The 27,943-nt window shown below is 53.6% G+C and overlaps 3 protein-coding genes across 4 annotated transcripts; all 3 read left to right on the top strand.

The window, feature by feature from the left end:
* The first annotated feature begins 971 nt into the window (after window positions 1-971).
* E2F4 (E2F transcription factor 4) lies at window positions 972-13,241 on the top strand. 2 transcript variants are annotated; one of them, XM_058034141.1, is made up of 10 exons: window positions 972-1,148; window positions 2,943-3,052; window positions 3,527-3,690; window positions 4,182-4,223; window positions 6,806-6,867; window positions 7,007-7,292; window positions 7,748-7,912; window positions 9,012-9,059; window positions 10,605-10,649; window positions 10,969-13,241. In XM_058034141.1, the coding sequence occupies exons 1-10, from the start codon at window positions 972-974 to the stop codon at window positions 11,082-11,084; spliced, it is 1,215 nt and encodes a 404-aa protein (XP_057890124.1). In that variant the 3' UTR covers window positions 11,085-13,241. The 2 variants fall into 2 exon arrangements, with proteins under 2 accessions (XP_057890124.1, XP_057890125.1); XM_058034142.1 differs by lacking the exon at window positions 9,012-9,059.
* Window positions 13,242-13,496: 255 nt separating this feature from the next.
* ELMO3 (engulfment and cell motility 3) lies at window positions 13,497-21,307 on the top strand. Its single transcript, XM_058034126.1, has 20 exons — window positions 13,497-13,574; window positions 13,649-13,689; window positions 13,807-13,879; window positions 13,953-14,003; window positions 14,472-14,641; window positions 15,442-15,541; window positions 15,646-15,797; window positions 15,879-15,957; window positions 16,335-16,385; window positions 16,746-16,868; window positions 17,016-17,147; window positions 17,418-17,522; window positions 18,022-18,130; window positions 18,343-18,479; window positions 18,572-18,735; window positions 18,860-18,972; window positions 19,225-19,329; window positions 19,672-19,754; window positions 19,963-20,043; window positions 20,220-21,307. The coding sequence occupies exons 1-20, from the start codon at window positions 13,497-13,499 to the stop codon at window positions 20,430-20,432; spliced, it is 2,160 nt and encodes a 719-aa protein (XP_057890109.1). The 3' UTR covers window positions 20,433-21,307.
* Window positions 21,308-22,296: 989 nt separating this feature from the next.
* On the top strand, window positions 22,297-27,384 carry TMEM208 (transmembrane protein 208). Its single transcript, XM_058034068.1, has 6 exons — window positions 22,297-22,336; window positions 22,408-22,503; window positions 22,589-22,648; window positions 22,763-22,899; window positions 25,821-25,905; window positions 26,937-27,384. The coding sequence occupies exons 1-6, from the start codon at window positions 22,331-22,333 to the stop codon at window positions 27,072-27,074; spliced, it is 522 nt and encodes a 173-aa protein (XP_057890051.1). The 5' UTR covers window positions 22,297-22,330; the 3' UTR covers window positions 27,075-27,384.
* The last annotated feature ends 559 nt before the right edge of the window (window positions 27,385-27,943 follow it).

The following is a 27,943-nucleotide window of genomic DNA, read 5'->3' as shown; positions in this document are numbered from 1 at the left end:
TCAGAGCCTCATTGTGTTCCCGCAGCCGCGCTCAGGACGTCAGGAACGGGGGGCGGAGGGGAGGGGGGACACGGGAAGGCACCGCGACAGCCGGAGGTCTGAGCAATAGGAGTCACGCAACCAAAGGATCATTTAGGTCGGAAAAGCCCTCTAAAATCATCGAGTACCAACCGTTAATACCAAGCCCACCACTAAACCACGTTCCTAAGTGACACATCCACACGCCTTTTTAACGTGTCCAGGGATGGCGACTTCACCATTGCCCTAGGCAACATTTTCCAGTGCCTGACCATCCTCTTAATGAAGAAATTTCCCCTAATAGTCAATCGAACCCTCTCCTGACTCAACTTGAGGCCATTTCCTCTCGTCCTGGAGATCACACCCTGTCTCACCTCACAGCCCCCGCCCTGTTCTCCGGACACTCAGCCCTGTCCGTGCCCGCAGCGCTGCTCCCTCGCACCCACGCTGGCTCGGGGAGGACAGCGGGGTGTCAGACCCCACCGCACCCACAGTGCGAGCCCACTCGAGGGTGGATCCACCATGAAGGGATGCGCTGTGCCAGCCTGACCGGAGGCGAGAACGTGGGGATGCACCCTGCATGGCAGCGGATGGACCTGGAGATGCGTCCCTGCCACAAGCTGCGTTCCTCGGGACCATGCTGGAGGATTCCCCCGGCATTGTGTGTGCTGGAGCAGCAATCCGCCCCTGTCACCGGGCGGTGAGAGCTGGGTACATGGCTGAGCTTTGGCTTCGGTACCACGGGGCGGGAGTTTGACTTTGGCACCGCAGAACGGCGAGGGGATGGACGCAGCCCTGGCTTTACCCCCCAAACCGACGGGGCTGCCGGAACACCGGGAGCAAAGCGGAACGGCTCCGCAGCCCCGGGAGGCGGCGGGGGGGAGTCCCCCGTCCCCGCCCCGCCGCCGTCCCCGCCCCGGAGGTTCCCGGGGAGCCCCGCGGCCCGGAAGCGGATGCGCGGCCCCGGAGCCGGCGGCGGGCAGATGGCGGAGTGCGGGGCGCAGACCCCCGGGGGTGGCAGCGGGGCTGCGGGCGCGCCCAGCCGGCACGAGAAGAGCCTGGGGCTGCTGACCACCAAGTTCGTGTCGCTGCTGCAGGAGGCCAAGGACGGCGTGCTCGACCTCAAGCTGGTGCGGGGGCAGGCGGCGGGGGGCGAGGGCTCCGCCGGCCCGGGGGTGGGCTCGGAGGGAGCGGCCGCCGGGAGAGCGGGGCTCCGGCGGGATCGGGGCTCCGGCGGCTGGAGCGGGTTTGGAGGGGGAGAACGGCGACACGGCAGCGCCCGGTGCAGCAGGTGGTTTAGATTGGATTACAGGGAAAATTTCTACACGGCAAGAGTGGTGAGGCACTGGTGGAATGGGCTGCTCAGGCAGCGATGGAGTCACTGTCCCTGGTCAGAACGGTTGTGGATTCGGCGCTTAGGGACATGGTTCAGTGGTGGGGTTTAGTGGCTGGGATCGATCATCCTGGAGGGCTTTTCCAGCCGTTTCTGGGTGCACTGAAAGCGGGGTTCCTGGGGCAGAGCTGCCGGCCAGGCTCTGCATTGGCCGCCTTCCCAGCCCCTCCTGCTCCTCCTTCCCAGCCCTTCTCTCCACCCCATCGGGTTGTCCCGGGCACTCTTCTTTCTCAGGACCTTGCCATACACTGCAGGTGTTTGTGCTTCACTTGCAAAACCGTTTGATCACCTTGTTCTGCTCTGTGTTCTTGCCCTGTACTTGGTCACTGGCACCAAAGCCTCAGACACCTACAGAAACACATACCTATAGAAGCTGTCCGTGCAGCACTTAACCCTTCCGGCACACACCAGGAGGGGGAGTGTGGTCAGAGTCACCTGCCAGAGGTTTTCCCCCATTCCTTTAGGCAGTGGAGAAGTGCTGTGAGAATGCATCTTGCGTCTGTATTTTTAAGATCTTCACCTAGAGGAAGTAACACAGTGCAATGTATAATACTTAATCTCTAGCCTTTCCTGTAGGGGAAGTTCCTTTGCTGTGGTTTATATAATCATCTCTTATGTGGGCACGTGTGTGAGACAGACAAGTGCCAGAAAGCCCCAGTAATGCAGGGCTGGAGGAGTTTCCTGGCTCCATGCCTGTGCCAAATTGTTTTCTCATTGGATTTGACAATATCTTTTTGCTTCAGATGTCCATTAAGGGAATTTGTGTTGGTCAGTGTGATTTATGTAGTTGTGTGGTGCAGGGTATCCAAAGTCCTGGCCCCCCACTGGTGGGTGACAGGGGCATGGTTCCTGTGCTGACCTGCTCTGTCTGCACTGCCACTGCCATTGCTGGTCCTGGCTGTGCACACATTAACTCTTGCTGGTGCCAGGTTGCTCTGTGGTGGTGGAAACAGTTCCATTCCTTGAGTCCTGAAACCTGAGGGGAAAAGGGTCGTGTGAGCAAGGCAGGAAAGCCCCAGGCTTGCTCTTGTTTACTCTCCACCTGGAATCATGTCATTCAAACAGAGGAATCTCTTGAAAAGATATTGATTCTTTGTCAAGTGGCATCAGATCAGCTTTAGAAGAGACCTTGTGAATGTTGATTTCACTGAAGTGTTGCCCAGACAGCTCTCAGCATTCCCCTTCCCATCTCCAGCTCTACCCAAAGGGAGCACTGAATTTTTAGGCTGCTGAGCTACTGTTTTCTAGCACTGCTTTGCTACTGGAGAATGGTGATTTTTGGATCCACTGCGAGCAGGAGTGCTGGAATTTGGTTTGTGTTTAGTGGGGAGGCTGTGGGGTAAGAAAAAAAGAAGAATGAGTGACTTCTCATGGTCATATGAGATCAAGAACATGGCTGTGTAACTTGAAACGCTGGAACAGGAGAGGTATGAAATGGGGAGCAAAGTACTTGGCCAGGAGTTAATCTGCCAGGCAAGAAGGAGCTAAACATGACTGAGAGTTTGGAATTAAGTGTCTTAACCTTTTTCAGGCTGCAGATACCTTGGCTGTGCGACAGAAGCGACGGATCTACGATATCACAAATGTCCTGGAAGGCATCGGCTTGATCGAGAAGAAGTCCAAGAACAGTATCCAGTGGAAGTGAGTAGGGGATGGTCTAAATCATTCACAGGTCCCTTCTAGTGCAGGTTTAAGTGACAGTGGGATTAAAATGCTGTGTGCAGAGGGAGGTTCCTCAGTGGTCCATGCTCTTGCCTCTCCCAGCTGGGCTGTGCTGATGGCACAGTGAGGAAAGCTGAAGTACATATGGTGTCTCTCTTACAGCAAAGGTGTTATTTTGGTGCCAGCTAAATATTCACACTGCCTTGGTCTAGAAAAGATGCCTGACATGTTACTGAAGGTGGGGAAGAGTCCTGCTAGACTGTGGGAAGTAGAAAGATGTACCAAACATTGCTGTGCTGGGAGGTGGACATGTAGAGTGGGTACAGACATGGCTTTCCAGGCAATCTGGCATTGATGTTTGACACAGGTGGGAATAAGAGGCTGGCAGAGAGGTTGGGGTGGGTCTGGGGCCTCCAGAGGCTGATATATCTCACCCATTTCTGCTTTACCCAGGGGGGTGGGTCCTGGCTGCAACACACGTGAAATAGCTCACAAACTGATCGAGCTGAAGGCAGACATTGAGGACTTGGAGCAGCGGGAACAGGAGCTGGAGCAGCAGAAGATGTGGGTTCAGCAGAGCATCAAAAATGTTACAGAAGACATGCAGAACAGTCGATATCCTTTGTGTGAACTGATGGCTCTGTCTCCATGTTCACTTGCTGGGCTGGGAAGCAGAGACCTGAGGGCTTGGTGGGTGCTGACCTATTGCTGCTGGAGAAAATGCACTGAAAGGTCAAAAGGCAGCACCTTGGTTTGAAATTTGGGTAACTGGTCAGCCTGGAGACCTGGTTTTCTGTGCATCCAGCTTCTCCTCTGGCTTTTGGAAGTAAAAAACATAGTAATGTTTACCACAGTGAGAAAAGTGCTTCTTTCTGAGTCACAGGTGCCACTTTCTTGAGTGCAGAGCAGCTCTTGTGGCTTAACTATCTCAGGATGTCAGCTGTGACGGGCATGGAGCTTGCAGACCTCACCTGCAGACCACTTCAGAATGTGGCATGGAGAGCCTTCTGGGAATGGTGTTCCTTGTGCTCAGGAAGGAAACACCAGGTGCTTTGAGCTCTCTGTCTGTGCAGGAAGCTGCAGCCTTTCTCCTTAACCTTGGGAACATTAGCCTATGTGACACATGAAGATATCTGCAAGTGCTTCACAGGTGAGGAAATGCTCATTTTCAATGAGGTGCTCCATTGTAAAGATGTGATGCTGCAGGCCTGTCAGTCTGTCCCAGCTACTCTCCTTTGTCCAAGAAAGAGCCCACAGAGCAGACTGTGGGCTGCCCAACAGCATCAAGTGAAATGTAATATCAGCTCTGATGCTGTCCTGGGTTTGTGTACCACTGAGTTGCAGATTTCTTGTCTCCATTAGAGGGGACAGGCCATATCTTGTGCTTAAAGGAATAGAGGTGCTGCTCCTAAGGAAGTCTTCTTGCTGGGTTTCACAGTTGGCTGTGTGTGTGTTATGTTAGAAGCCCTTAATTTTAAGGGCTTGGGTGGGCAGTGTTCTAATGACAGGAACCAAATTTTATTTCACAGTAGAAACCATGATGAAAGCAGTGAAATAGTATTAAAGGTGGTCCCTCAGCTACATAATTTCCCCTGCCAACAAGAATGCAGGAAGGAGACAGCATAGGACAGAAGGGAACGCACCATTTGCTCTGCTCTCACTCCCTTCATTCCTGAAGTTTGTATCAAAAGTTCTATGTTCTGTCTCTGGGCAAAAGTGAAGAAACCCACAGCAGTCTTTGTTTCTTCTGCTGCCAATTCTAATGACAGATGTAAGACCAGATTAATGCTGGTGGCCAGCAGGCAGTGGGGCAGCCTCAGTACATAAACTGCTTTTCCCAGCTGTAGTGGTGTGGAGTCACAGCTCCTTTCTGCTTCAGTGGGTGCCTGAGCTCTCCTGACCTGGCGACCTCCTTCTGCTTGGCTGCTGCAGAGATTGAAGCTGTTTATCCTGGCTGCCTCCAGCCATGCATAATCTCACCTGTGCCTGGCTCTCCTCATCTCCTCCAAGCACTTTTCTCACCCTGCACTTCATCAGCTCCTCTGTTTGCTGTTGCTGCCTTTGTGCTTTCCTTGTTCACCAAGTTCCTGCCAGTGTAACGGCTGCATCACCACCCCTTTGGCTTTGCTCTTTCTTCTGGTTGAAGCTGCACTTTTGGGGGCAGGGATTGTGTTTTCAGTTTGACAGTGCTGGGGGCCAGAACGCTGTAACAGTCTGGAAGAGTTTACTGGAGACCAGCAGACAGCTCCTTGCTTGGCTGGTTGAGCGTTTTGCATTTCATTGCACCTGGTTTTTGTAAACCACTTTGTGTTTGAGGTCAGACCTCACCAAAACATGCAGAGATTAGATCTTACTGAGGGGAGGTGTCAGTTCCCTCTAGAATGGAGCCTTTCATCCATGGTTTTCCATTGCCTGTCCAGTTTTCCTGTATGGACATGCCTTAAATGATTCTTTTTCCTCTCCTGAACACCCAAGCCTTAAAGATATTCTTTGGGTAAACCTCTTGTGTCCCTCAAACTGTGGTGTAGGCTGGATTTCAGCTCTTGGTTTTTCTAATTGACTGCTATTGAACTTGCTTGCTCCAAGATTTCCACTCTCGGACTCTTGTCAAATAGAGATTAATTAAAAAAGAAAGAAGTAAGAATATGTCAGTTTTTAGTGACTGGGAAACCTAATTTCTGCATCTGTTGCTGTGATGCATTTTGCACTTGCAGATTCAAAAAGGAAATGGAAACCTACTGGGTGCTCTTTTGTTTAAGTATTTGGGACATATTTATCAAAGGAGATACAAACCCAGCACCTGTGTCTGAAACTGACAGGTCTTACAGCTTGAGCTGGTGTCTTTGAGCTTTATTATGCATTTTGAATGTCTTCTGCATTTTTCTCAAGTGTAGATTTGTTAAACGAGTCCCATCCAATTGACAAATCCCATGTTGTTTTTAATCCCTTTACCTTTTGCTGATTTGACTTTTGATTGCCTGCCTGAAATTAAGGGATGTGCTTTTCTGCTGTCCACTCTTTCTCACCACTCTGGGAATCTTCTGTGTTAATTACCATGTGAAGCTTAATCAGAATACTGGGGAATTGTGATTATTAACCACACTAAAGCTTAAACATTCAAAGTGAAAGCTGAAAGCTGCTTGATCTAAATATGTCAGATATTCACAGCTCTGGTATTTCTCTGTTCATGTTTCTCTAAACCCAGATACAGGCTGGGAGCTGCTTGCCTGTGACTGTTGGGTTGTTAGGGTGCAGGTCTTAAGGAGCTGCAGAACTTGCAAAGGAAGGATGCTGTCAGCCTGGCTTCCAGCCCCACATGTGCTGGGCTCTGTGGAGAATCCAGTATGGTTAAGGCAGCTCTGGCCAGTAGAGACTGGGGAGTGTTGGTTTCAGGTGTTGGGACACCAGCCTGACGTTGGCAGCCTGGCTCTGAGGCTGGTTCAACCCCATCTCTCTGCTGGCAGTGCAGCTCTCTTGTTTCTAATTCACATCTAAAAGCTTGTGACAGCAGAATGAAGGATACTTCCCTTAGGATTCAGATGTTCTTAAGAGTGAATTTAAGCTAGTTCTTCCAAGGCATTAGGAACTGTATGATGTGCTGGGATGTAGATGGCTTCCTTCCATGGAGGATTGCCAGGAGAGGAAGGGGCATTGAGGTGGGTTCTTCATCAGTGCTTAATTAACATCACAGGAGCTCATGCCCAGGAGCACTGACTGATTCTCTTTTCACAGGAGACACCCTCCTTGTGATTCGAGCCCCATCAGGCACACGTTTGGAGGTTCCTGTCCCTGAGGTGAGTGATAAATTCATGGGCAGAGTGCATGGGCTCTGTGTGTGTGTGTGTACAGGTATGTTTTGCCTGTGGAAAACTGATGTGCTATTTGAAAATGGTTTTTAATGTAAGTCTGTGTTTTGCTTTTGATTTTTTTCAGGGCCTAAATGGACAGAAGAAATACCAGATCCACCTGAAGAGCACAAGTGGTCCCATTGATGTTCTTCTAGTAAACAAAGATACTTGGAGCTCTCCTCCTGTTGTACTCCCTGTCCCTCCCCCTGAAGACCTCATTCAGTGCCAGGCAGCTGCACCCTCCAAACCACAAATCCCACCACTGGCCCAATTCCAGGAGGCCTCTGTTCCCAGCAGCACCCAGCCCTCCACACCAACACCCACCAGCACTCAGGACCATGGGCCTCCCACACAGAAAAGTGCAGGCACAGGTGAGAGGGAGCTACAGGAGGCAGAAATGGGCTGGTGGCTGGTAGAGCAGGGTGCATTCCTCGGGGCTGGCACTGCCGGGTGCGCAGCTTTGAGAGCTCCTGGCAAAGGCATCGCTGCCTTTGCTGCTGCCCTTCCTTTGGCCTTGGTTAGTGGGACTGGCTGTGCTCAGGGAGATCAGGCACTTGGCTTCAGTGAGTAGTGCCAACCTCTAGGAGCACCTGTAGGTGTAGCAGCACCTGTAGTGCCAACCTTAGGAGCACCTGTAGGGGAGAAGCTGATCATGCAGGTTCATTGATCAGCGGGAAATATGTCCAACTATGGAACTGGAGAAAAGCAGGAAAGCTTCTCCCTGTGCAGCTGCCTGGCCAGCAGTGCTAGTGAGGGCTGTGTGTGGTGCTGCTGCCTTTGGGCTGGTGGGAGGTGACGTTCCTGGGTGTGTCTGTGGTGTTCCCAGAGTGCGATGTCCCGGCGGCAGAGGCCAAGGGCAGCGGTGACTTCGAGGGGCAGCCGGCGGCGCTGGACACGCAGCTGCTGCAGTCCTCAGCCTCGCTGGACAGCAGCTCTGTCCTGCCCAGCACCTCTACCTCCTTTGAGCCCATCAAGCCTGACCCCACAGGAGGTGAGTATGCTGCTTGTTTCATGTATTGCTCCAAAATCCTGCTGCTGGGAGTGAGGGAAAGGCTGCTGGGCCTGGAGGAAGGAGCTGAGCTCCATTCTGCCTTTGCTGTCAGCCAGAGTCTGCAAAGGATGAGTAGGCATTGCCCTGTGAGGCTGCCAGGAAACATGGTGACTAGGTGACTGTGCCTTGTCTAGTGTCCTGCTGCTTTCTGTCACATCAGTACTAGAAAATCTGCAAGGGACACCCTCATGACACACGTCTCTGCTGTTACATGTGAGGTTATTCCCCTTCAATCCTTTCTGTAGAGTAAGGTCCTATTTTTGAGACTTCATGAAGTTACAGAATTTTCAGCCACCACTGAGAGCACCTTTGTAACCCGAGGAGTTTTCTGTATTAGGAGAGCTCTTGTCTCCCTTTTCCTCCTTTGCTCAGGAATACTTCATCTGTCTTTAGTGATCTTGTGTTCTTAGTGACCCTGCAGTTTATATTTGGGGAGCTCCTTGATGTGCTTTAAAAAAGGAACTCTGGAGCTTTATGCTAGGAAATGGCAGGCTGGCCCAAGGAGAGAAAAGCATCCTCTAGGTAAGCCACACTGCTGGAATGTTTTGAAGCCCAACTTCCCTGCAGAAACACTCAAAGTTAGGTTATGGTTAGAAGAAAACCTTATTCAAACACAGCTCACCTGGTGCTTTTTTCACTTTTGCTGCTGGCGTGTCTCAGAGCAGCTGTGGAGTCATCTTGGTTGTGGAATTAGGCCTTGGATGTGCATATATCTTATCACTGTGCCTCTCCAAAGGCATGTCCCCATCCTACACAAGGTAATCAGGGCACTGTACTGGGTGAGGTTTGCAGACACAGCTGCTGACTGTGATAACATGTTCACGTCCCAGGGCTCCTACAAATTTATTTTCAAGTAGTGGAGCTCAAGTGCTTTGTTGCTTGTCATTGCAGCAGAAACATCTGACATGGAGTGTGGGAACAGAATTTCTGGATGATTTGGGTGTGTAAGGAGCACAGTAGGTTTGTGGGTGATTCTGCTGTAAAGCATTTCAGACTCTTCATGTAATGATCCAAACCATCTGGTTTGTTGTATTTGCAGTACTGGAACTTCCCAAAGAGCTGTCAGAGATGTTTGATCCAATGAGAGGTACGTTCATTCCCTGACCACAGCTTTTTTCTGTGCCCATCTATCCACAGAAAAGGGACAATTTGTTTGATTCGCTCCCTTTTGGATTATTTTGTGGATGTGGTTTTTTAAGGTGCTTGTGGTCTTGTGGTCATTGGTGGCTGATGGCCCTCTACTAAAGAGTAGTTAGGCACTCTTAAAATTACTGGTTCTGTATGTATTTTTCTGTCTCCATGTTCCCAGCAACCTCTGTTAGATCTTGCCTGCAGTGCACCAGCAAGGGCTTTCCTGTCCCCATGCTGACACTAATCCATGTTCAGCCTTTCCATGCTCCTCCTTCAGCTTCTCAGCAGTATGGAAAAGAAAAATCCCTGCTAAGTCTTGTTTCAGCTTTAGCTGCCTAAGGCTAATCCAAGCAAATAATCTGGGGAGATAATGTTCTCTCTTCAAAATACTTCTCAGTGGTGGTGGTGGAGGAACTGGTAATTTTGGAGCAGTAGGGGAGGGAGATGCTGTTACTTGTGTTTGGAGTTCTGACTCTGCCCAAGGAATATGTGTGGGTTGCTGCCTAATGGTGGGACAGACTCTGGGTTAAGGGCAGAAAACATGAAGGAATTTAGTCTGACATAAACCTAAACTGGGAAACTATCAGTACAATTATTTCTCTTCACTGCTGGCCAAATACTTTGTAGCCCCACAGCAAGGCAGGGCCAAGTACACCCAAGTACTTCAGTGATGGTCACAGGGGATGTACAACAGCTGTCCTTCATTCCATGCTCTGGCAGATGCTTTGTGGAGGTGCTGCCTTTGGGTAGAAATCCCCACACACCCAAACACAGACGCATGTGAGTCTCCAATCTATGTGCTCTTAGCCCTGGGCTCCACAGTCAGCCTGGAGAACATCCTTCCTCCTTGCCCAGCACCTCTGCTACAGATAAAGGATGAAGTCTTGATGATGTCTAAGTACATCTGAAGAGTAAGTTTGAGTTCACAGTGTGAGATATAAACTGCTGCAAAGCCCCAGCTGTGTAGGAGATCTAACTTACCCAAAGTAACTCTTCTGTGTCACTATGTGGATGCTATTGTAAAGGAGATATTTACTTTCTATGGTAAAGTATGTGCTTTTATGGAGTATTCTTCCCAGTTTGGAGGGGGAAGGTAAAAAATCCAGGAGCAAAGGACAAAACAGAGTCAACAGCTACAGAGGCAACACTCAGGACTGGAGGAGAGCAGCTCAGCAGAGCTCAGAGGAGCAGTCCTTGCAGCACACTCCATGCAGCCTCTCATCCTCTGTGTGATCCCAGTAATGTTGCCCTGGCACTGGCAGCTGCTTTAAGGCTGTGCAATCTAAGCCACAGGAGCTGGAGCTCTCTCATAGTGTTTTGTGCTGGAATTACTTTTACTACATGGTTTTATCTCTTTTAAGCACAAGCTTCCTTTCACTGCCTGCTGCACATGCTGTGCCTTAGCCAGAGAAGGGATAACAAGGGTGGGGAAAGTGGGGAACTACTCAGGAGCAGACCAGGAGAGCAGACTGTTTCACTACCATGCTTGTCTCTTCCCCAGAATGTGTGAACTCTGAGCTGCTGGAAGAGCTGATGTCATCTGAAGGTGAGTCTCAGTCTCCTGTCATGGTGTGGCCTTCCTGGGAGGAAGACCATGCTGTGTGACTTTACCCAGCTGGAAGCCTTGTGACTGCAGACTTGCCCTCATCTTTTCTGGGCTCTGGACACAGACTCGGTTCTCGCTGTCCTGCCAGTCCCTGAGAGAGGTGTGAGACCCAAGAGTCTCTTCAGTTCTGTGAGGCTGACTGAGGCCACCTCAAAGACTGTTCCTGTGAGGTGGCTGTGCTGCTCAGTGCCACTGGCAGCTCTCAGCTGGGGTGGGAGTGCTGAGTTTTGTAACCAACCCTGGGCTTCTCTTTCCCCAGTGTTTGCTCCCTTGCTCCGCCTCTCCCCTCCACCTGGAGATCACGACTACATCTACAACCTGGATGAGAGTGAAGGTGTCTGTGACCTCTTTGATGTGCCTGTCCTCAACCTCTGACTTCTCAGTGCGGCTGTGAGCCCTGCAAACACGGACTGTTTTGTAACTCTTTGGAAAGTGTCTATTTTTGGATTCCTTTTGTGCTAGAGCTCGATGGCCGAGTCATTCAGAGATGCTCTCAAATGGACTCAGAACCAAGAGATGTGGACTTGCAGGCTGGGAGCCTCCCTGTAGTTTGCTTCTCCCTCTGGTGCACGTGCAAGATCCACGTGCAGCTTTCCCCCCGCATCTCTCCACTGGATCCTGGGCCTCACTTCAAAGGCTCTGTGTTTTGAGTGTTCCCAGTTCACCTGCAGAATTTGCCCACGTGCCTCTCTGAGCTTCCTCCAATCTGCATGCCTTGGTTTTTCCTGCACTCCCAGAGGCACTTTGCACCTCCTAGGTACCAGCTGCTACAAGGACCCCCAATACCATGGTCAGTTCACAAGCCCAGAGGTTGTTTGTTAGATTTCTTTGTGTTAGTGGTTCAGATTGGGGTAGTTTTATTTCCAATAATAGGCATCAAGAGGAAAAAAAAAAATGGCACCAAAGTGTCTATTTCTTTCAGTGACTTCAGACCAAGCTAGTATGTTTTACAAAAAGCACTTTTTTTTAGCCAGCTGTGCCTCCTAGTGGGATTCAGGAGCTGAGTGCTCCTTGTAGGACCCAGGAGCACTGAGCCTTTCCCTGTTGGTGCATCAGCAGGACTGTTGGATCTGCTTTCACCAGCCTTCTGATGCACAGCCCCAGGGGCTCCAGCTCCTTGTCCAGCAGCTGTGCTGTTTCTACAGGGCTAAAGCAGAGGTGCCAGTATGGTTTTGTTTTTAATTTTTGGTTTTGCCTGACTGAAGAAATGTTTCAAAGGATAAGACTGCTTCAGCTGGTGCCTGTAAGGTACTCCAGGGACATCAGAGCCTGCTCATATTAGCAAATAGCTGGGTTTTTCCAACCATTGCACTTGAACTTGCAACTGTCTGAAAGGTGACCAAGCAGTTACAATTCAGTAGTATTTTGCTGTGACAAGTTATGTAGGTGTTGTCAAAATAGTGAGCTTTTTTTACCCCTTTTTCTCTCAGGATCAGGTTTTCTGCGTATTTGAATTTGCTCCCTTAGTGCCCATACCCACACTCCCAGTTCCTGATCCTGTGGCAGGTCTTTACCTGCTGTGATGCTTTCTCTGCATCATTTTTCCTCAACATTTTCTTCATTGCTTTGTAATGGAAGGTCTGCTGTTGGCTTCTTTAGGATCATCAGCTGGTACCAGGCTGGGACCTTGTGCAGTTTAATTGGAGTAAAAATGTCCTGATGGAATTTGTATTGTATTTTGCAAGCCCCAACTTTGGGTTTTGGTCAAGTCCTGTGAGTGTCTTTAGTTTTGCACATCTTCCTGCCACCACAGTGGAAGCAGCTGTCCTGCCTTTCCTGCTCTGCAGACTGCTGAACAGAGAGCCAGGCCAGGCCATGGCTGGCTGCTGCACACAGGGAGCTTCCAGCCGTCCACTTAAACAGCTGATGTTTAATTTCTCTGCGTAGCTGCTCACTGCCTGTGACCCACACAACCAGCTGCAGCACCAAACTAAGGGATGTAAAATACGAAAAGCTTGCAGAGATGAGAAGAGCTTGTGCTTGGGACCTGTGTCCCTGGAGTGGCTCCTCAGGCCCTCTCATTCTGCGTGGGACTCCTCCACAAGGACTGTTCATTTCTGCAGTAACAAAGCACTGGCAGCCTCTTTGGGGAAAGCGTGAACAACTCAGGAGGAGCAATGGGACACGAGTTTGGCAGCTGCTGCTGGCAAGACAGACAACCCTCTGGGGGCTGAACTTCCAGCCTGCACGCTGCCAGTCCCCTGAACCTTCCCCTCTCCACATGGAAGCTGACTGGAATCCCTTGGTCCTGCCTGTTCACAAGGCTCCGTGGCTTTGGTGTAGCTCGAGCTCTTCATGTACTGCCTGGCCCTTGCCCTCCTCCCCAGTGTTCATGTCCACCACCAGTTAGACGACCTCCCAAAAAGGATACCTAGAGAAAAAATTTACAGTTGCAAATGAACTTTTGATTCATATATAAAGATTATTTTTATACTTTTTTTTTTTTTTTTTTGCAAGGGAAGAAAATTGCCTGTCATATTTGTACAGAGTGTTCTCTGACGTGAATAAACAAAAACTTTCCAGAGTTTCTCACCTTGCCCCAGGCTGTGCCTCCTCTCTGCCCTCGCCCAGGGGATGGGGTTCCTTTCCGGGCAGGAGGCCCTGTCCTGCTGCCGGAGGTGGGTCCTGCCACACCCGCGTCAGCTCAGGTGAGGGGGCCGGGCCTGCCCGGGGCTGGGGTGGCGGCGCAAGGCCTCGGTGCGGCGGCCGGGCCCTTCGTGAGGGGAGGCGGCGGCGGCGGCGGCAACAACCCGGAACTGCCGGCGGTGCGGGGCCGCCGCGGGAGCCATGCCGCCGCCCAAGGACGTGGTGAAGATCGCCATCCAGATGGTGGGAGCCGTCCCGCAACTCATCGAGCTCCAGCAGGTACTGCCCGTGACCCCGCACCCCTCCCCGCGCCCCCCGCCCCGCCTCACGGCCGGCCTCCCTCCCTCTCGCAGACCAAGCCGCTCGCCTCAGTGCTCAAGGACGTCTGTGATGCGTGAGTACCGCACTCGCTGCCCGCGAGTGGTGACAGCTGCCCGTGACCGGGCTGCCGTGACCCGCTGGCTGCCGGCACCAGCCGAGCGGGGCTGTGACCGGCCGCCCCTGGCCGCAGGTGGAACCTGCCCAACGCCGAGCGCTATGCCCTGCAGTACGCGGACGGGCGGCAGACCTACATCACCGAGTCGGTGAGACACCCCCCGGCCCCCGGCCCCGCTGCCGCAGCGCCCAGCGGCTCACCGGCTCCTTCTCTCCTTACAGAACCGCAGGGACATTAAGAACGGGAGCATTTTACGGCTGACCACCTCCCCGGTACGTCCCTCTGCCCCCCTGTCTCTGCTGTGTGCTCTGGTGCTCCGTGCCCCTGCAGTGGGGTGCTCTGAGCCCTCTGCCTCTGACTGCCCCTGTGACTTGAGCTCGTGATGGCTCTTCTCTGTGCCTCAGACCCAGCAGAAATAACACAGGCAGGAGACATGTCTCAGCCTTCATTTTCCCTTGGCAGATCTTGGGGGAGTTTGAAAAGAAATTAAATCATCTTGAAATGCTTTGGACGTGGGGGCCAACTCATCAAGTGTTCTTGGTGTCATGCCAGTTTGACCTCCATCCTCAGCTCCACCTGGTCTCTTCTCTGGTGGCTCTGTTTCTCTGTCCAGTTCCTTACTGGGGCTGTTCTAGCCTAAGGCTCCTTCCAAAACTTGCACTTCAGCTCTTACAGCCACCTTCAAGCTTCTCGCTGTCTTTCTATGAGCCCCTTTGGGTTGATTCTTTCCTTCCTGGTAGGACCAAGAAGCAGAGCAGTTGTATATCGGGATCCAGAGCAAGAATGTGGATGTGAAGACTGACTCACTGAAGAAGCTTGCAAGCCTCTCCCAGGATGTTACCTTTGCTCAAGAGTTCATCAGCAGGAATGGCTTGAAGCAAATCTACTCTATTGTAGAAGAAGGGAACGAGTTAGTATCAGGACAGGACTTTACTTGCAGTCTTTGACTTTTCTTCTCCCTTGCTAATGCTGCATGAGCTCCAAGCTGGATGTTGGAGTGGACTCTGTGTTCCTGACTTGTTGATGCCTGTTCTGTGGCTGTGTCCCTGCATGCTGGCAGCCAAGGGAAGGTCCCCACAGATATGCAGTCCTGACTCCTTGTGAATGTGCCCAGACTTGAACCTTCTATCCCTTCCCTGGCTGGGTTATCTGTAGCCTCATGGGGTTTCTTACCAGGAAACTCCAGTGATCATCTTAGCCTCCAGTGCTGCTCCTCATTCCTGCCACACTGAATGATCCCTCTGCCCTGAGGTTATAGCTTCAAGAGTTCTGCAAGGAGCTTGAGAAAACCCTGGTTGCCAAATACCACTGCCTGTGTGACTCTGCCAGGATGTGGTGGTGCAGCTGCTCTGAGCTCCTGTCACACAGAGAATGTGGAACCAGGCAATGCAGCAGGTTTCTTGGAAGTAGAGGGAGGGATATGGGGTGGTTCAGCTTTCCTGAGGGCTTGTCTGCAGTGATCTTTGTACCATGAGGATGCAGCTTCCAACTACTGAACTTCCCCTGCCTTGACTTCCTGGGCAAGTCAACTTCCTGGGATGACTAAGTCTGTTTTCTTACCCAACAGTCTCTTTCCTTTCTCCTGCTCACTGCTCTCTTCCCTAGCTGTTTCTAACATGCCCACCAATGTTCAACTGCAGAGACACCACCATAGGATGGATCAGGGTATCTGGTGCCATCCTCACTGTATTTGTTCATCTGTCCCTCCAGTACAGGGGAGATGCTGGCTCATACCCTCAAAGCCTTCACAGAGCTGATGGAGCATGATTTTGTTTCCTGGGAAAATCTTAGTACAGTTTTCATCAAGAAGGTAAGAGTTTTCTGCAATGTCCAGAGTTTGTGCCTGTGGCATCCCTTGTTATCCTTGTGCTCCAGGCTCAGCCTGCCATTGACAGATGGTTTTGTGTCTCCTAGATAGTGAGTTATGTCAACATGAATGCAGTGGATGCATCTATCCAGCAGCTCTCCTTGTCCATCTTGGAGAATATGGTGCCTACCAGTCGCCTCCTCTTTGAGGTGGTCAAAAAAGAAGTGACACTGGACCGCCTTCTCACCCACCTGCAGGTGTAAGTGGAGAGGCTGGCGCACCGTTCACCCCCCTCCTCAGAGCTGGTGGCTCTCACATCCTCCTGCTCTTCCTCCCACAGGACAAATGCCCAGCTGCAGCTGAAGGCCATGGCTCTGCTCATTGCGCTGCTGCTGAGCGCCACCGACACCGAGCGCCGGGTGAGGGCCCCCATGGCAGGGTGGTGGCAGTGCAGAGTCAGGCACCACGGGGTGCTGTCAGCAGGGTGCTCTGCTGAGAGCCCTCAGCTGTCAGGACTTTTTGTCTCAAATGGCAGAAGTATCACAGTTGGTGGTGGCTCAGTGATTGTAACGACCCAGCCCTTGGCACATCTGAGCTCTCAGGGTGGGCTCCTTCTGTGATGGGACCTTGGGCAGCTGGGTCCTCTGCTGTGGGGTTTGTGATCTTTGGGATGGCAGGGCTGCAAGAAGTGCCCAGAGATGTTTAAAGTCTATGTCCTCACTCTGCCTCCTCCTTTTTTGGGGGAAATGGTGGTGTGCTGAGCTGGGGAATGTCTCACAGCCTTTTTGTTTCCTAGGACATGATGGAATACCTGAGGGAGAGGAACATCAGGCAGTTTATCCACAAGGTGAGGAGCTGGGGTTGTGCAAGGGTCTGCTCTGTGCTTCAATCTCTGTCCTTTCTCCCCAGGCCCTGTCCCCTGAGCCCCAACCTTTGGTGACCATGCTTGGCTGGGTTGCCTGTGTGCCCCATACCCCTTCCTTGAGAATGCCTATGGGTGCTGCTCTGCTGGCACCCACGTGCCCAGGCTTGCACCCCCATCTGCCTGCAGTTCAGTGCACACAGATCTTGCCCAACCCAAAGGGGAGTTTCCCACTTCCCAACACCCCTTTGAGCAGCAGGACCTGCTGGGATTTGGCTGTTGGGTTCTATGCTTGGACTGGAATCAGCAGCATGGGGGAACCTTCTGTCTCATGATCTCCTGTAGAACATTATCCACAGCTCTGAGCCACTGGGGGATGAGATGGCCCATTATCTTTACGTGCTGCAGTCTGTCAGCCTCAACTTGTGTGAGCATCGCATGAAAATGTCCATGGATCCCTACTCACAGGTCTGGGAGTACTCCCCTTGCAAGTTGGTCCCTTCCACCAGTGGAAGTAGCTCACATTTGGGTGAACCCAACCCATTTGGGTTTGCCCTGGGAGAACCTGGTGCTGTGGGGCTCACTGGCATCCTCTCCTCTCCTCTGTCCCTCCAGGAGCAGCGGGATCTCCTGCAGTCCCTGCGCCAGGCTGCTTTTGAGTCGGAGAGCGAGGCAGCTGCTGGCACCTTCAGCACCGAGCGCCGGCGATCCCTGTGCGCCAAGGAGTTCCGCAAGCTGGGCTTCTTGGTGTGTTCCCCCTGCATCCCCCTGAGCCCCACGCTGGCCCCACCACATGGCCCTGGTGGCACCTTCTGGTGGCTCCCTCGAGCCAGGTGTCCCTGTTGGTGCTGAGGGACCACCTTGCAGTACCTCCCTTCTGCTCCCTTAGCACTCCTGAACAGCAAGTGCTGTGGAGTGCTGGGACTCAAAGGCAAGCCCCATGGCTGTGTTGGGAAGCCACTGCTGCTTGAAGAACAAAGCAGCTGCTGCTAAATTGCATCCTTTGTGTCCTCCTAGAACAACAGCAACCCAGCAGAGGATCTCCGCCGTGCCCCACCCGGACTCCTTGCTCTGGACAACATGGTGTATTTCTCCAGGAACACCCCGAATGCCTACAGCAGGGTAGGTGCTGTGCTCTCCCAGGGAACTCCCTGGTGGAGAAATGCTGGTGGATCTCCGCCTTCTTTTCTTTCCTTGTGATCTGTCCTTGGCCACACCCAGGCAAGTGTCCTTGCTCTGTTTCAGATGGAGATGAGTCCTTCCTGTGGGTGGGAGAAGCCATTTGAGGCCAGTGCTTCTGAAGGGTCCCCATAATTTTTAAGGGTTTGCTCACAGCTTAGTTTCCAGGCCTTGAGCAAACTGGGGCAGTTTGGGCAAAACCAGCAGGGCATGAGCCATGCTCCAACCTGCAGTGCCAGTGACCAGCTCCCACACTGCCACAAGGGAAGGAGGAGGCTGGGGCTGGATTTTGGGAAGAGTGGGTCACTTGTGTTAGAGATGGCTTCACCTATTGGGGGGACAGCTTGACTAGGAATGCAGGAGGAGTGTGGCAAGTCTGATACTCACTGTTGGGGCAGCCCTCCAAATCCATGTAACATGAGGTTGTGTCCCTTTTCTCCAGTTTATCCTCGAGAACAGCAGCCGGGAAGACAAACACGAGTGTCCCTTTGCTCGGAGCAGCATCCAGCTCACCCTGATCCTCTGTGAGATCCTGCACATTGGAGAGCCATGTACGTGTGCCCAAGCTTGTCCTTCTCCCTGCCCTGCTGCTTGGGGAACAAGCTGCCAGGACAGGGCACTGCATCCATGTGGCCACCAGGCTCTGGCATGGCTGACAGCTTGGGAGGGGGATGTAGGGCTGGGAATTACCCAGGTTTCCCTGGACACTGAAATTCCCTGGAAAAACTGGGGAGTCTGGCATCATCTGTCCTTCTCACCACAGGCTCGGAGACGGCTCAGGCCTTTTACCCTATGTTCTTCGGGCAGGATCATTTCTTTCAAGAGCTGTTCTGCATCTGCATCCAGCTGGTGAACAAGACCTGGAAGGAGATGAGAGCAACCCAGGAAGACTTTGACAAGGTGAGGGGGGATGCTTCTTCCCTGGATGGGAGTACAAATTCAGGGATCTGGGGAGTGTTGCCAAACTGGAGTTGACGTCCTGTGCCTGGCAGGTGATGCAGGTGGTGCGGGAGCAGATCACCAGGACCCTGTCCCTCAAGCCCACGTCCCTGGAGCTGTTCAAGACCAGAGTGAACGCACTGAACTACAGCGAGATCTTGAAGCTGCGGCAGACGGAGCGGCTGCACCAGGAGGAGACGCTGGCTGTGCCTGTGCTGTGAGTGGGCTGTGGGCAGGGAGGGGAGCTGTGATGGGGGCCTGGGGCAGGGACAGTCAGGCTGGGAGGTCAGTGAGTGCCTGTTGAAATGGCTGTGCTCCTCTTGTGCTGGCTGTCACCCCAGGGAGCTGCGGGAGAAGCTGAAGCCGGAGCTGCTGGAGCTGATCCGACAGCAGCGCCTGCTGCACCTCTGCGAGGGAACGCTCTTCCGCAAGATCAGCAGCCGCCGCAGGCAGGGTGGGTGCACAACCCTGCTCCAGAGTGGGGGCCTGGCAGGGGGACAGAGGCTTATTCCCATGTCCCCTACCACTGGGGAAGTCCCAGTTAATCTCTGGGAGTAGAATGCCCAACTTCCTGGACAGCTGGTATGGGCTAAACCCATGGGCTGGGAGAAATGGGGAGTGCTGATAAGGGGGCAGCTCCATGCCCCTTGGGAAGGGCATCTCTGCAAGGGGAGGCTGAGAATTTCTCATGGCTCTTCTGCTGCAGACAAGCTGTGGTACTGCCGCCTGTCCCCCAACCACAAGGTGCTGCACTATGGGGACGTGGAGGAGGGGGTGCAGTCTCCCCCCATCGAGAGCCTGACAGAGAAAAGTAGGTGATGGAGAGAAAGAGAGGGTGGGAAGGAGGGAGGGGAGCCCTCTGATAACCTCTAGGTTTAGACTGCCTTAAGGTGGGAATTGCCCCTCTGCTTAGCTGCTGCATGGCTGTCCCAGTGTCTGCTGGTATTGTGGGACTGGGAGCTGTGGGAGTTCAGGCTGGGGCAGACTGGCTTCCCAAAGGGTGCTGCAGAGGGTTTGAGCCCCCCACCCCAAGCTGTGGATGGCTGAGTCCCCACATTTGGGTTGTACTGGGCTCTGCACATGGGGCACCTGAAGGAGGGGGAGAGGGATGGGAAGAGGGAGAATTAATGCATAGCTCTTCCACTTGCTGCAGTTCCTGTGGCAGACATGAAGATGCTGCTGGTGGGGAAGGAGTGTCCACACACAAAGGAGAAGAGCTCTGGGAAGCAGAACAAGGTCAGCACCTCACACCCTATCCTGTCCAGCTGGGAATGGGTTTTGGGAGTGGGTAGATGCTGGCAGGTTGTGTGGTTTCATGGACAGAGACCTCTTGGGTCTCCTGGAGTGCAGAGGAGGAGGCTGGGTGCAGCTCCTGCTCTGAACCCCACCAGGGCTGGGTGGAGTCCAGCTGAGAAGCCAGCTAGCCCCTGTGCTGTCCCTGCAGGATGTCCTGGAGCTGGCCTTCTCTATTGTGCACGATGTGGAGGAATACTGCCTCAACTTCGTTGCCCCCACCCGGTATGAGGTGAGCTCCAGGGGCCCGCTGGGGTGGCACACTGTTCCCAAGATGTGGTGCCAGGGCACAGCAGTCAGGGAGTGAGCTCTGTGTGTCCCTGGGGGGTGGAAGCCACAGCAGGGGAGAGATGGGCTCTCTGGCTGCCCAGGGCTGGTGCCAGAGATGCCCATGCTCTGCTTCCCCAGTTCTGCCTCTGGACAGATGGGCTGAATGTGCTTCTGGGCAAGGAGATGACAAGTGAGAGAACACAGACAGACCTTGATGTCCTGCTGTCCATGGAGCTCAAGCTGCGGCTCCTGGACCTGGAGAACATCAGCATTCCTGACAACCCTCCTCCCATCCCAAAGCCTCCCAGCAACTTAAATTTCTGCTATGACTTTAGCCATGCAGAGCAGTGAGTTCCTCCCTGCGCCCTGTCCCCACCCTCTATGCCCCTCAAAATCAAGTCCCTCCCTCCAGGCTCTGTCCGTCATCTCTGGCCCAAAGGGACAGGCCAGGTGCTGCTGGGGGTTTGGGTGTCCAACCCTTCTCTGCCTGTGTCCTGTCTCCTGCAAGAACCTGGGAATGAGCCACCAAGCATTAATTAGCCTCCTGTTCCAGGGGGGTGACCTGGCTGCTCTGCCCCCTGCCATGGGGAGGTGAGATGAAATACAGACAGTCAGACCCCTCTGTGGTGGCACTGATTCCCCCACACTGCAGCCAGGCTTTGGGCAGAGAGGGCAAGGATATGGACTGGAATAAAGGTACAGGCAGTCCTGAGATAGCTGGAGGGGGAGTAACACTACAAAGGTACCAATCTGCACTGCCTCACTTTCGCCATCAGTGTAGGGGATCCTTTCTGGATGACAAAGTGTCAGAAAAAGGATAGAATACACCTTTCCATTAAGTTTGTCAAGCAGATGGCATCTCCAGGTCCCTCCTGCACTGATGCCTCTGCACTTTCCTGGAATGGGGGTGATTAGGGTACAAGCCCGTTTTTCCCAGCACCATTCAGCTGGGCCTGGTGTGAGGAGCAGCCCCTGGTGTGCCCATCGTGCCAATTCCAGTGCCTTCCCCACCTGGGGCAGATACTTGCACACTTCAGCCATGCTGCTGCACTACTGCACCTCAAGCTACCTCCTCCCCGGCCCCACAGCCCCAGTGCCCTGCACCTCCTTGTGCCTGCATCTCCTCCCAAGGGTGTTGTGCTAACACAGCCACAGGTCCGTGGGGATCCAGCCGTGCCTCTGTCTCCTGTGTATTGGGACAATAAACACTTGTAGAGAACTCGGAACCGTGTCCTTTCCAAAGGTTTGGGGAAGGGCTCAGACTGACTGAGGGTCAAAAGGGGCCAGAGTGGGAAAGGCTGGGATGGCAGCACCGTGGGAGCTGTGCGTGAAGGAGCTGGCAGGATGGCTGGCAAGATCTTGTTCCTGGTGTTGAGGTGCAGGCTCAGAGTCAAGCTCCCTCCAGGTAAGGCTATTTCCAGCCCAGGATGGCTGGGAGCACTGTGGATGGTCCCAGTGCCATGCTGGGCAATCTTTCTGTTCCTTTGCGTTGTTACTCGCACAGTGAAGTTCTTCCCAGTTCGCTTGTCCAGAAAGGGTGCGGAGTCTCCCTCACTGGAGACATTCAAAAACCACTTCTGGGAAGACCCTACTTGAGCAGGGAGGTTGGACCAACTGATCCTTTCCAGCCTCGCTATTCCGCGATTCCATGGCAGGACCGCGGGGCAGGGCCATCCCCTCCCGGCCCGAGGCGCGCTCAGCCCGCCCGGCCCCGGGGCTCTGTCCCGCCCCGCAGCTCTGTCCCGCCCGCCCCGGGGCTCTGTCCCGTCCGGCCCGGGGCTCTGTCCCGCCCGCCCGGAGCTCTGTCCCGCCCGGCCCGGGGTTCTGTCCCGCCCGCCCGGAGCTCTGTCCCGCCCGGCCCGGGGTTCTGTCCCGCCCGCCCGGGGCTCTGTCCCGCCCGGCCCGGGGTTCTGTCCCGCCCGGCCCGGGGTTCTGTCCCGCCCGCCCGGGGCTCTGTCCCGCCCGGCCCGGGGTTCTGTCCCGCCCGCCCGGAGCTCTGTCCCGCCCGCCCGGGGCTCTGTCCCGCCCGCCCCGGAGCTCTGTCCCGCCTGCCCGGGGCTCTGTCCCGCCCGCCCCGGAGCTCTGTCGCGCCTGCCCGGGGCTCTGTCCCGCCCGCCCGGAGCTCTGTCCCGCCCGGCCCGGGGTTCTGTCCCGCCTGCCCGGGGCTCTGTCCCGCCCGCCCGGGGCTCTGTCCCGCCGCTTCCGCCGCGTCACGTCCGCGGGAAGCGGAGCGCGGAGCCGGCGCGGCCATGGCGGTGAGTGCGGGGCCGGGGTTGCGGGGCCCGGGGCTCCCGGGAGACGCTGACCGCCTCTCTTGGCTCCGCAGCCCAAGGGGAAGGCGGGCACCAAGGGCAAGAAGCAGATCTTCGAGGAGAACCGGGAGACGCTGCGCTTCTACCTCCGCATCATCCTGGGAGCCTCCGTGAGTGCGGCCGGGAGGGCCGGCGGGACCGGGGCCGGGTTGGGAGCGGGCAGACGAGGAAAGCTGTGCCGTGCTCTCTCCGCAGGCCGTGTACGCCCTAGTGAACCTGGTCATCTTCTACTCGGCCGCCTCCGCGTGGACGTGGGTGAGCGCCGGGCACCGTGGGCACCGTGTTCTGCCCCGGCGGGGGCACCCGGGCCGGGGCTCGTTCGTGGCCCCCGGCCCCGGGGTCGCAGCTGACAGCGCTTCCCTGTTGCAGGTCGCGTTCGTCTTCAGCTTGGTGGTCTACGGCACCAGCTACCGGTCCATGAACTCCATGGCAAAGCCGTCTTTCACAGACGATGGCAGCCTTGCCGACGGGGGAATTGACCTGAATATGGAGCAGGGGATGGCAGAGTGAGTGTCCACACTCGCACGAGTCCAGGTGAGCAGGACCTGCTGCCTGAGCGTGCACACAGAGCCAGGAGAGGCTCTCGAGGACAAGGCTGGGCCTCAGCTTCCTCCTCAGCTTGCCCTCTGGCATGGGCATGAGGGGAGCTGGAAGTTTGGAGCCTTTTTTTCTCAGAGTGTACCTTAACTGTCCTTATTACCTGAACACTTGGCTTGGTGTGCTCCAGTCAGGAGCCACGACGTGGGTGTGTCAGCCTGGCACGGTCACTGTCCACAGGGCTGAGCTGTAGAGGTAAGAGATCACAAAAAGTTCAGCAGGAGTAGTTTACAATCATCTTTCAGTTAACAAACACTGCTGCAGCACACAGTGATAGGTGTTTTCTTTTTAAACCAGCACAGCAGGTAATGCTTGACAGAGCAGAAGGGTTTTGCTGCCAGTTACGCCATCCTGGCTGCAAACTGGCCATGTCTTGAAATGGTCTGCACGCTAAAACTCCCTGTCTCTGTCTCAGCCAGCTCCTGTCACCTCCTCAGCCATTTCTGTCCCCCATGCTTGTGCATTCTTCATGTCCCTCTGCAGACAGCACTGAGTCTCTGCCTGTCCAGTCTCCTTGGTGCCACTCTAACTGTCTTTTCCTCTTTTCCTTGGTGAAGGAATGCCACAGTATTACAGGAAACACAGCAGTAATTCCTGCAAAGCTGCTAAATATCATAAAGAGACATTGCTAGTACCGCAGAAATACCTTCTAGATTTACATATTTTCCAACAGTGAGCTTCAAACTAGTTACAGAAAACTGCCAGGTGGTTGTGGACATATTGGGCTTTGCTCTTTGTCTTCCCTGCCCTCAGCCTCTGCCCAGGTCCAGCTCTGCTGGGGATCTTCAGCGTGTGCTCAGCAAGGTGCTGAGGTCCTGGCTCCTTCCTCACATGTCTTTGGGCTACAGCTCCAGGTTTACCTCTGTCCTTCCCTTGCTGCCAGGCTTTTGAAGAAGCACAGTGGGGCCTTGTTTGCAGCTGAGCCCTCTGTGTTGCATCAGGTGTTCTCAGGCTGCCAGGGTCATATATTGATGTATACAGTTTCATTAAAGTAAGTTTTGATTTTTGCCTGGGGATGTTATCAGCAGCAGGCAGTGGGGTGCAGAACCTGCTGTCTCTGCACAGGATGAGCTCTCACCTTGTGTCTGGGTTAGTGGAATGGTGCCTTTAGTGCCTGCAGCAGGGGTGACTCAGATGTCTGGTGTAAGAGACTCAGGGGGGGACAAGACCAGGAGGAGAGGGGGTGTGACCTATGAGCTGGTCACTTGCTGCTCAGCCAAGTGTTTTGTTCCCATTTCACACTGGTTTGGCTCTCTAGAGTGGAATTGCAAAATATTTTGAATACCTTTTTAGTGAAACAATGTGTGACAGTTAAAGAACGAAAATACAGAATTTTGATGTTTGGGGTGTGCTCCTGATTGTGGAAGGTGCCTCTTGGAGTTGTGCACTGGGGCACTGAGGCAGAGTGCCTGAGAACTGCCCTGTGTGTGTGATGGTGCTGTCAGGGATGTCACTGACAGGAGGCAGCACAGGGATCACAGCACCTGCTGTGAAAAGGTGACAGATACAGCCCTGCTGCAGTCCTGAGTGCAGATGTACTTCCCTTGCTGCTGAGACAGAGGTTTTTCCACCTGAGCATTTGGGGTGGGGTTTATCACACATTAAAATGAATTAATGCTTATCTGAGTCATGGGCTATGCAAAACACAGGGGAGGCAGAGCTCTAAAAACAAAATCTTCAGAGCTGAAGTTCCAATCCTTACCCTGTACCTCTAAATTACCTCTCTGGGGATCAGGGAACCACCCTAGGCTAGCAGGTATTTCACAAAGCAGTGAGTATTTCCAACCCCTTAGCTAAGCCTGCTGCAGCTGATTAATGCTGCTCCTTTGGAGCTGCTTCTGGAACACTGTGGATTTCATGGCATTTCTCTCATGCTGTCTGTTGCTGAAATGGATGCTTTGTGTTGCTCTGGGGTTGGGAAAAGCCAATATTCATGATCTCTGGGAGAGTTTGCCTTGGTGGGAGCTCTGCCTTCACCCTTCTGTGGCCTCTGGTAATGCCAGAGGTCACTGAACCCTCAGTGTCTCGTGCTAGAGCTGTTGGTGGTGGATTCTGCAGTGTCTTGAGTTGATGTTGTTTATGCCATAGCCTTTGTTTTCTTGTCTCCATTCTTGAATGTGACTCAAGGGATTTTTACTCCAGCAGATGATGATTTAACCAGAGTGAGAGTTGGCCTGTTTTCTAAACCTTCATGGCACTCCCCGAGGCTTGTGTTGAAAAACTAATACCTGTTTACCTCTCCTGGGTGTCAGATGCCCCGAGGGTGGTGGTTGAAGTGTGGGCAGCTGATTCCTCTCCTTGGCTGCTCTCAGCTCTGCCTCAGGCTGGCATGGAAGGGCTGGAGTCAGATAAGCAGGACGGGAGGAGGAGCCGTCTGTTGCTGTAGCTCAGCTTGTGGTGTGCTTGTCCTTTAGTGACCCCAAGTGTCTGACAGCCTGTGAAATGGCATGGGGAAGATTCATGGCTCCCTTCGGCACAGCCAGTCGTGAGGAGTTACACTTTATGTCATTATACGTGTCAAATCAGCAGTGCTGGCTGCAGCTGTGGGGGTGGGGGGTGGTTTTGTTGCTGATTTCCAACCCCCAGCAATTCCTCAGCTTTCTCAATGTTGTTTTTTCAGAGGGAGATGATCTCTTTAATTCATCAGACTATTTTGCTGTTGTTGTTTGTTTGCTGCTTTGATTCTTCTAGATAACCGTGTGTGGCAAAGCAGGGCCAGCCTGGCTTGGGCAGGGTCACTCCCCTGGGGCAGAGCAGACTGTGCTGGCAGAGCTGCTGTGTTTGCCAGGGCTTGGAATGAAAGATTAATGCTTTGCTTTTGTTCCCTCAGGCACCTCAAGGATGTGATCCTGCTGACAGCTATAGTCCAAGTGCTGAGCTGCTTCTCGCTCTATGTCTGGTACTTCTGGCTCTTGGTAAGCCCCAGCCCTGCTGTTTTCCATCTTGCTCTGCAGTGTTGCTTTCTTTCCCTGTCTTCAGGATGGAGGACATTATTTATCCATTTCATTTCAGTGTCATGTTTCAGGCCTGAACTATTTCCTGATATGTTTTTTAATCTCCTTGTCACATCTTGTTTAAAATTTCGGCTGAACAAGGCAAAGAAGTCCTGATCCCTCTGGGTCAACCATGCAAAAACTAGGCTGGCCTTTGTCTTTCCCTCTGGTCCCATAAATGGGCAACAAGCAACATGAGGCAGATCAAAGCTGTCTTGGTGCACAGAGTCTTTCTGTGTCTGTAACAAACAGTGTTTCATCATGTTTGGCTCTTTGAGCCATTCAGCGTGCACCAAGGCTGGGATCTGCTGCACACTGTGCCTTTGGGTAGATAAAATGCTACAGGCTTTCATTCCCCTTAACACACCAAACCTTTTCTGCTTCTGAAATGTTTGTCCTGTGTCTCCAGCTAAAACTGTGTGTGTAGAAGGAGAAAAAAAATTCTCCATTTAGTTTAAAAATTCCACATTTGCTTTGAGGATATCCCACAGAGGTACAGAAGGCAATTGTGGGAGCATGGAATGTTATCCCAGTTCAGTCCTTGATCTCATTTCAGTCCTCACCCACAAGTTCCTCCCTAGCTGGCCTGGCAGAGGGCAGCCTCGACTCGGCTGTCCAATGGAGACCATCTGGGTCACTTTTTTCATAAATTCAAAGAAATGTGGGTGTGTTTTCCAAAGGAAGGAGAGGCGGAATGTCTGGACAGCTGGATCCCTCTGGGTAATTCAGACCTGATGCTGGGATTTCCGTGCATGAAGCCTCAGCTCTGTATACATTCCTCAACCATGGAATGAAACCGGGCCGTTTATTTTGGGCACCTGCCACTGCCTTTGATTTCCGTGCACCCTGAGATGCTCTGATCCAGCTGCTTTGTGTCCCTCAGAAGGAGCAGCCTGCCTGTCCCCGAGGAGGGACAGGACTTTGTGCCTTAGTTTGTGCCGCGTGTTTTGCAGGCTCCGGGGCGCGCTCTGTACCTCCTGTGGGTGAACATCCTGGGGCCCTGGTTCACCGCCGAGGCCGCGCCCGCGGCTCAGGAGCCCAATGAGAAGAAGCAGCGGCGGCAGGAGCGCCGGCAGATGAAGCGCTTCTAGCCCTGCCTGGGCACAGATCAACGCCCTCTCCCATCTCCATGCTGTTATTTCATCAGGGATGCGACCAAAACCAATCCAGAACCACCGCAGTAGCTCTGTTGCCCTTTGTCACTGCTGCCATTCCGACAGAAAGGCCGCAAGAGACTTCCCCTGGTTGGGTCTTGGCGTGGGCTGAGGCCTCGCTCCTCGGGCTGACAAGGGGGTGATGCTGGGATGTGTGTAAATATCTTTTTAAAGCAGCGCTGTATCGCATTCAGCGTTGGGGAGTGCAATGCTGGAGGAAATAGTACATTAAAGAGCAGAGTCTTAACTGACCGTGCTGGCAGTGGGTTTGTGAAAAGTGCCAGCATGTTCTTGGAGAGCTGGACTAGAGGGGAGCAGAATCCCCAGAGACAGGTGCTCTCCTTTCCCAAGCTTTGTGCTGCCCTGCCTGCTACAGCCTCTGCACCCTGTGAAGAATCTGCAGCTGCCCTGCAGGACCAGGAGTGAGGGGCAGCTGGGGATGCTGAGAACGGGGCTTGCAGCCAAACTTGGAGCTTCTGGGATCAAGCCTGAGCTCTCTGGAGCCACAGATTGGCCTGTGCTACCTTTGCAGGAACTCAGTGGGATGTAAGACAAGAAGCTGTGGGGTTTGTTTGGTTTGGGTTTTGTTTTGTTTTCTCTTAAGAGGGTACTCCCAGGGGTGCCATGACTGCTCCAGAGCTCATGTGTTTAAGACCAGGAACAGGGCAGTTTTTACTTTTGCCTGCTTTGATGTACTGATGTCCCTGTCCAGTATGTTGTTTGTCACAGTCCATGACCCCTTCCAGCCCCTGACACACCAGCTCAGACCATGCAGCTTTGCCTGTGCCAGCAAGAGGCACGGTGGG

The sequence above is a fragment of the Melospiza georgiana genome, chromosome 14 (assembly GCF_028018845.1).
Source record: "Melospiza georgiana isolate bMelGeo1 chromosome 14, bMelGeo1.pri, whole genome shotgun sequence".
NCBI classification, from domain to species: domain Eukaryota; kingdom Metazoa; phylum Chordata; class Aves; order Passeriformes; family Passerellidae; genus Melospiza; species Melospiza georgiana.
This window is presented reverse-complemented; position numbering and strand designations above follow the sequence as displayed.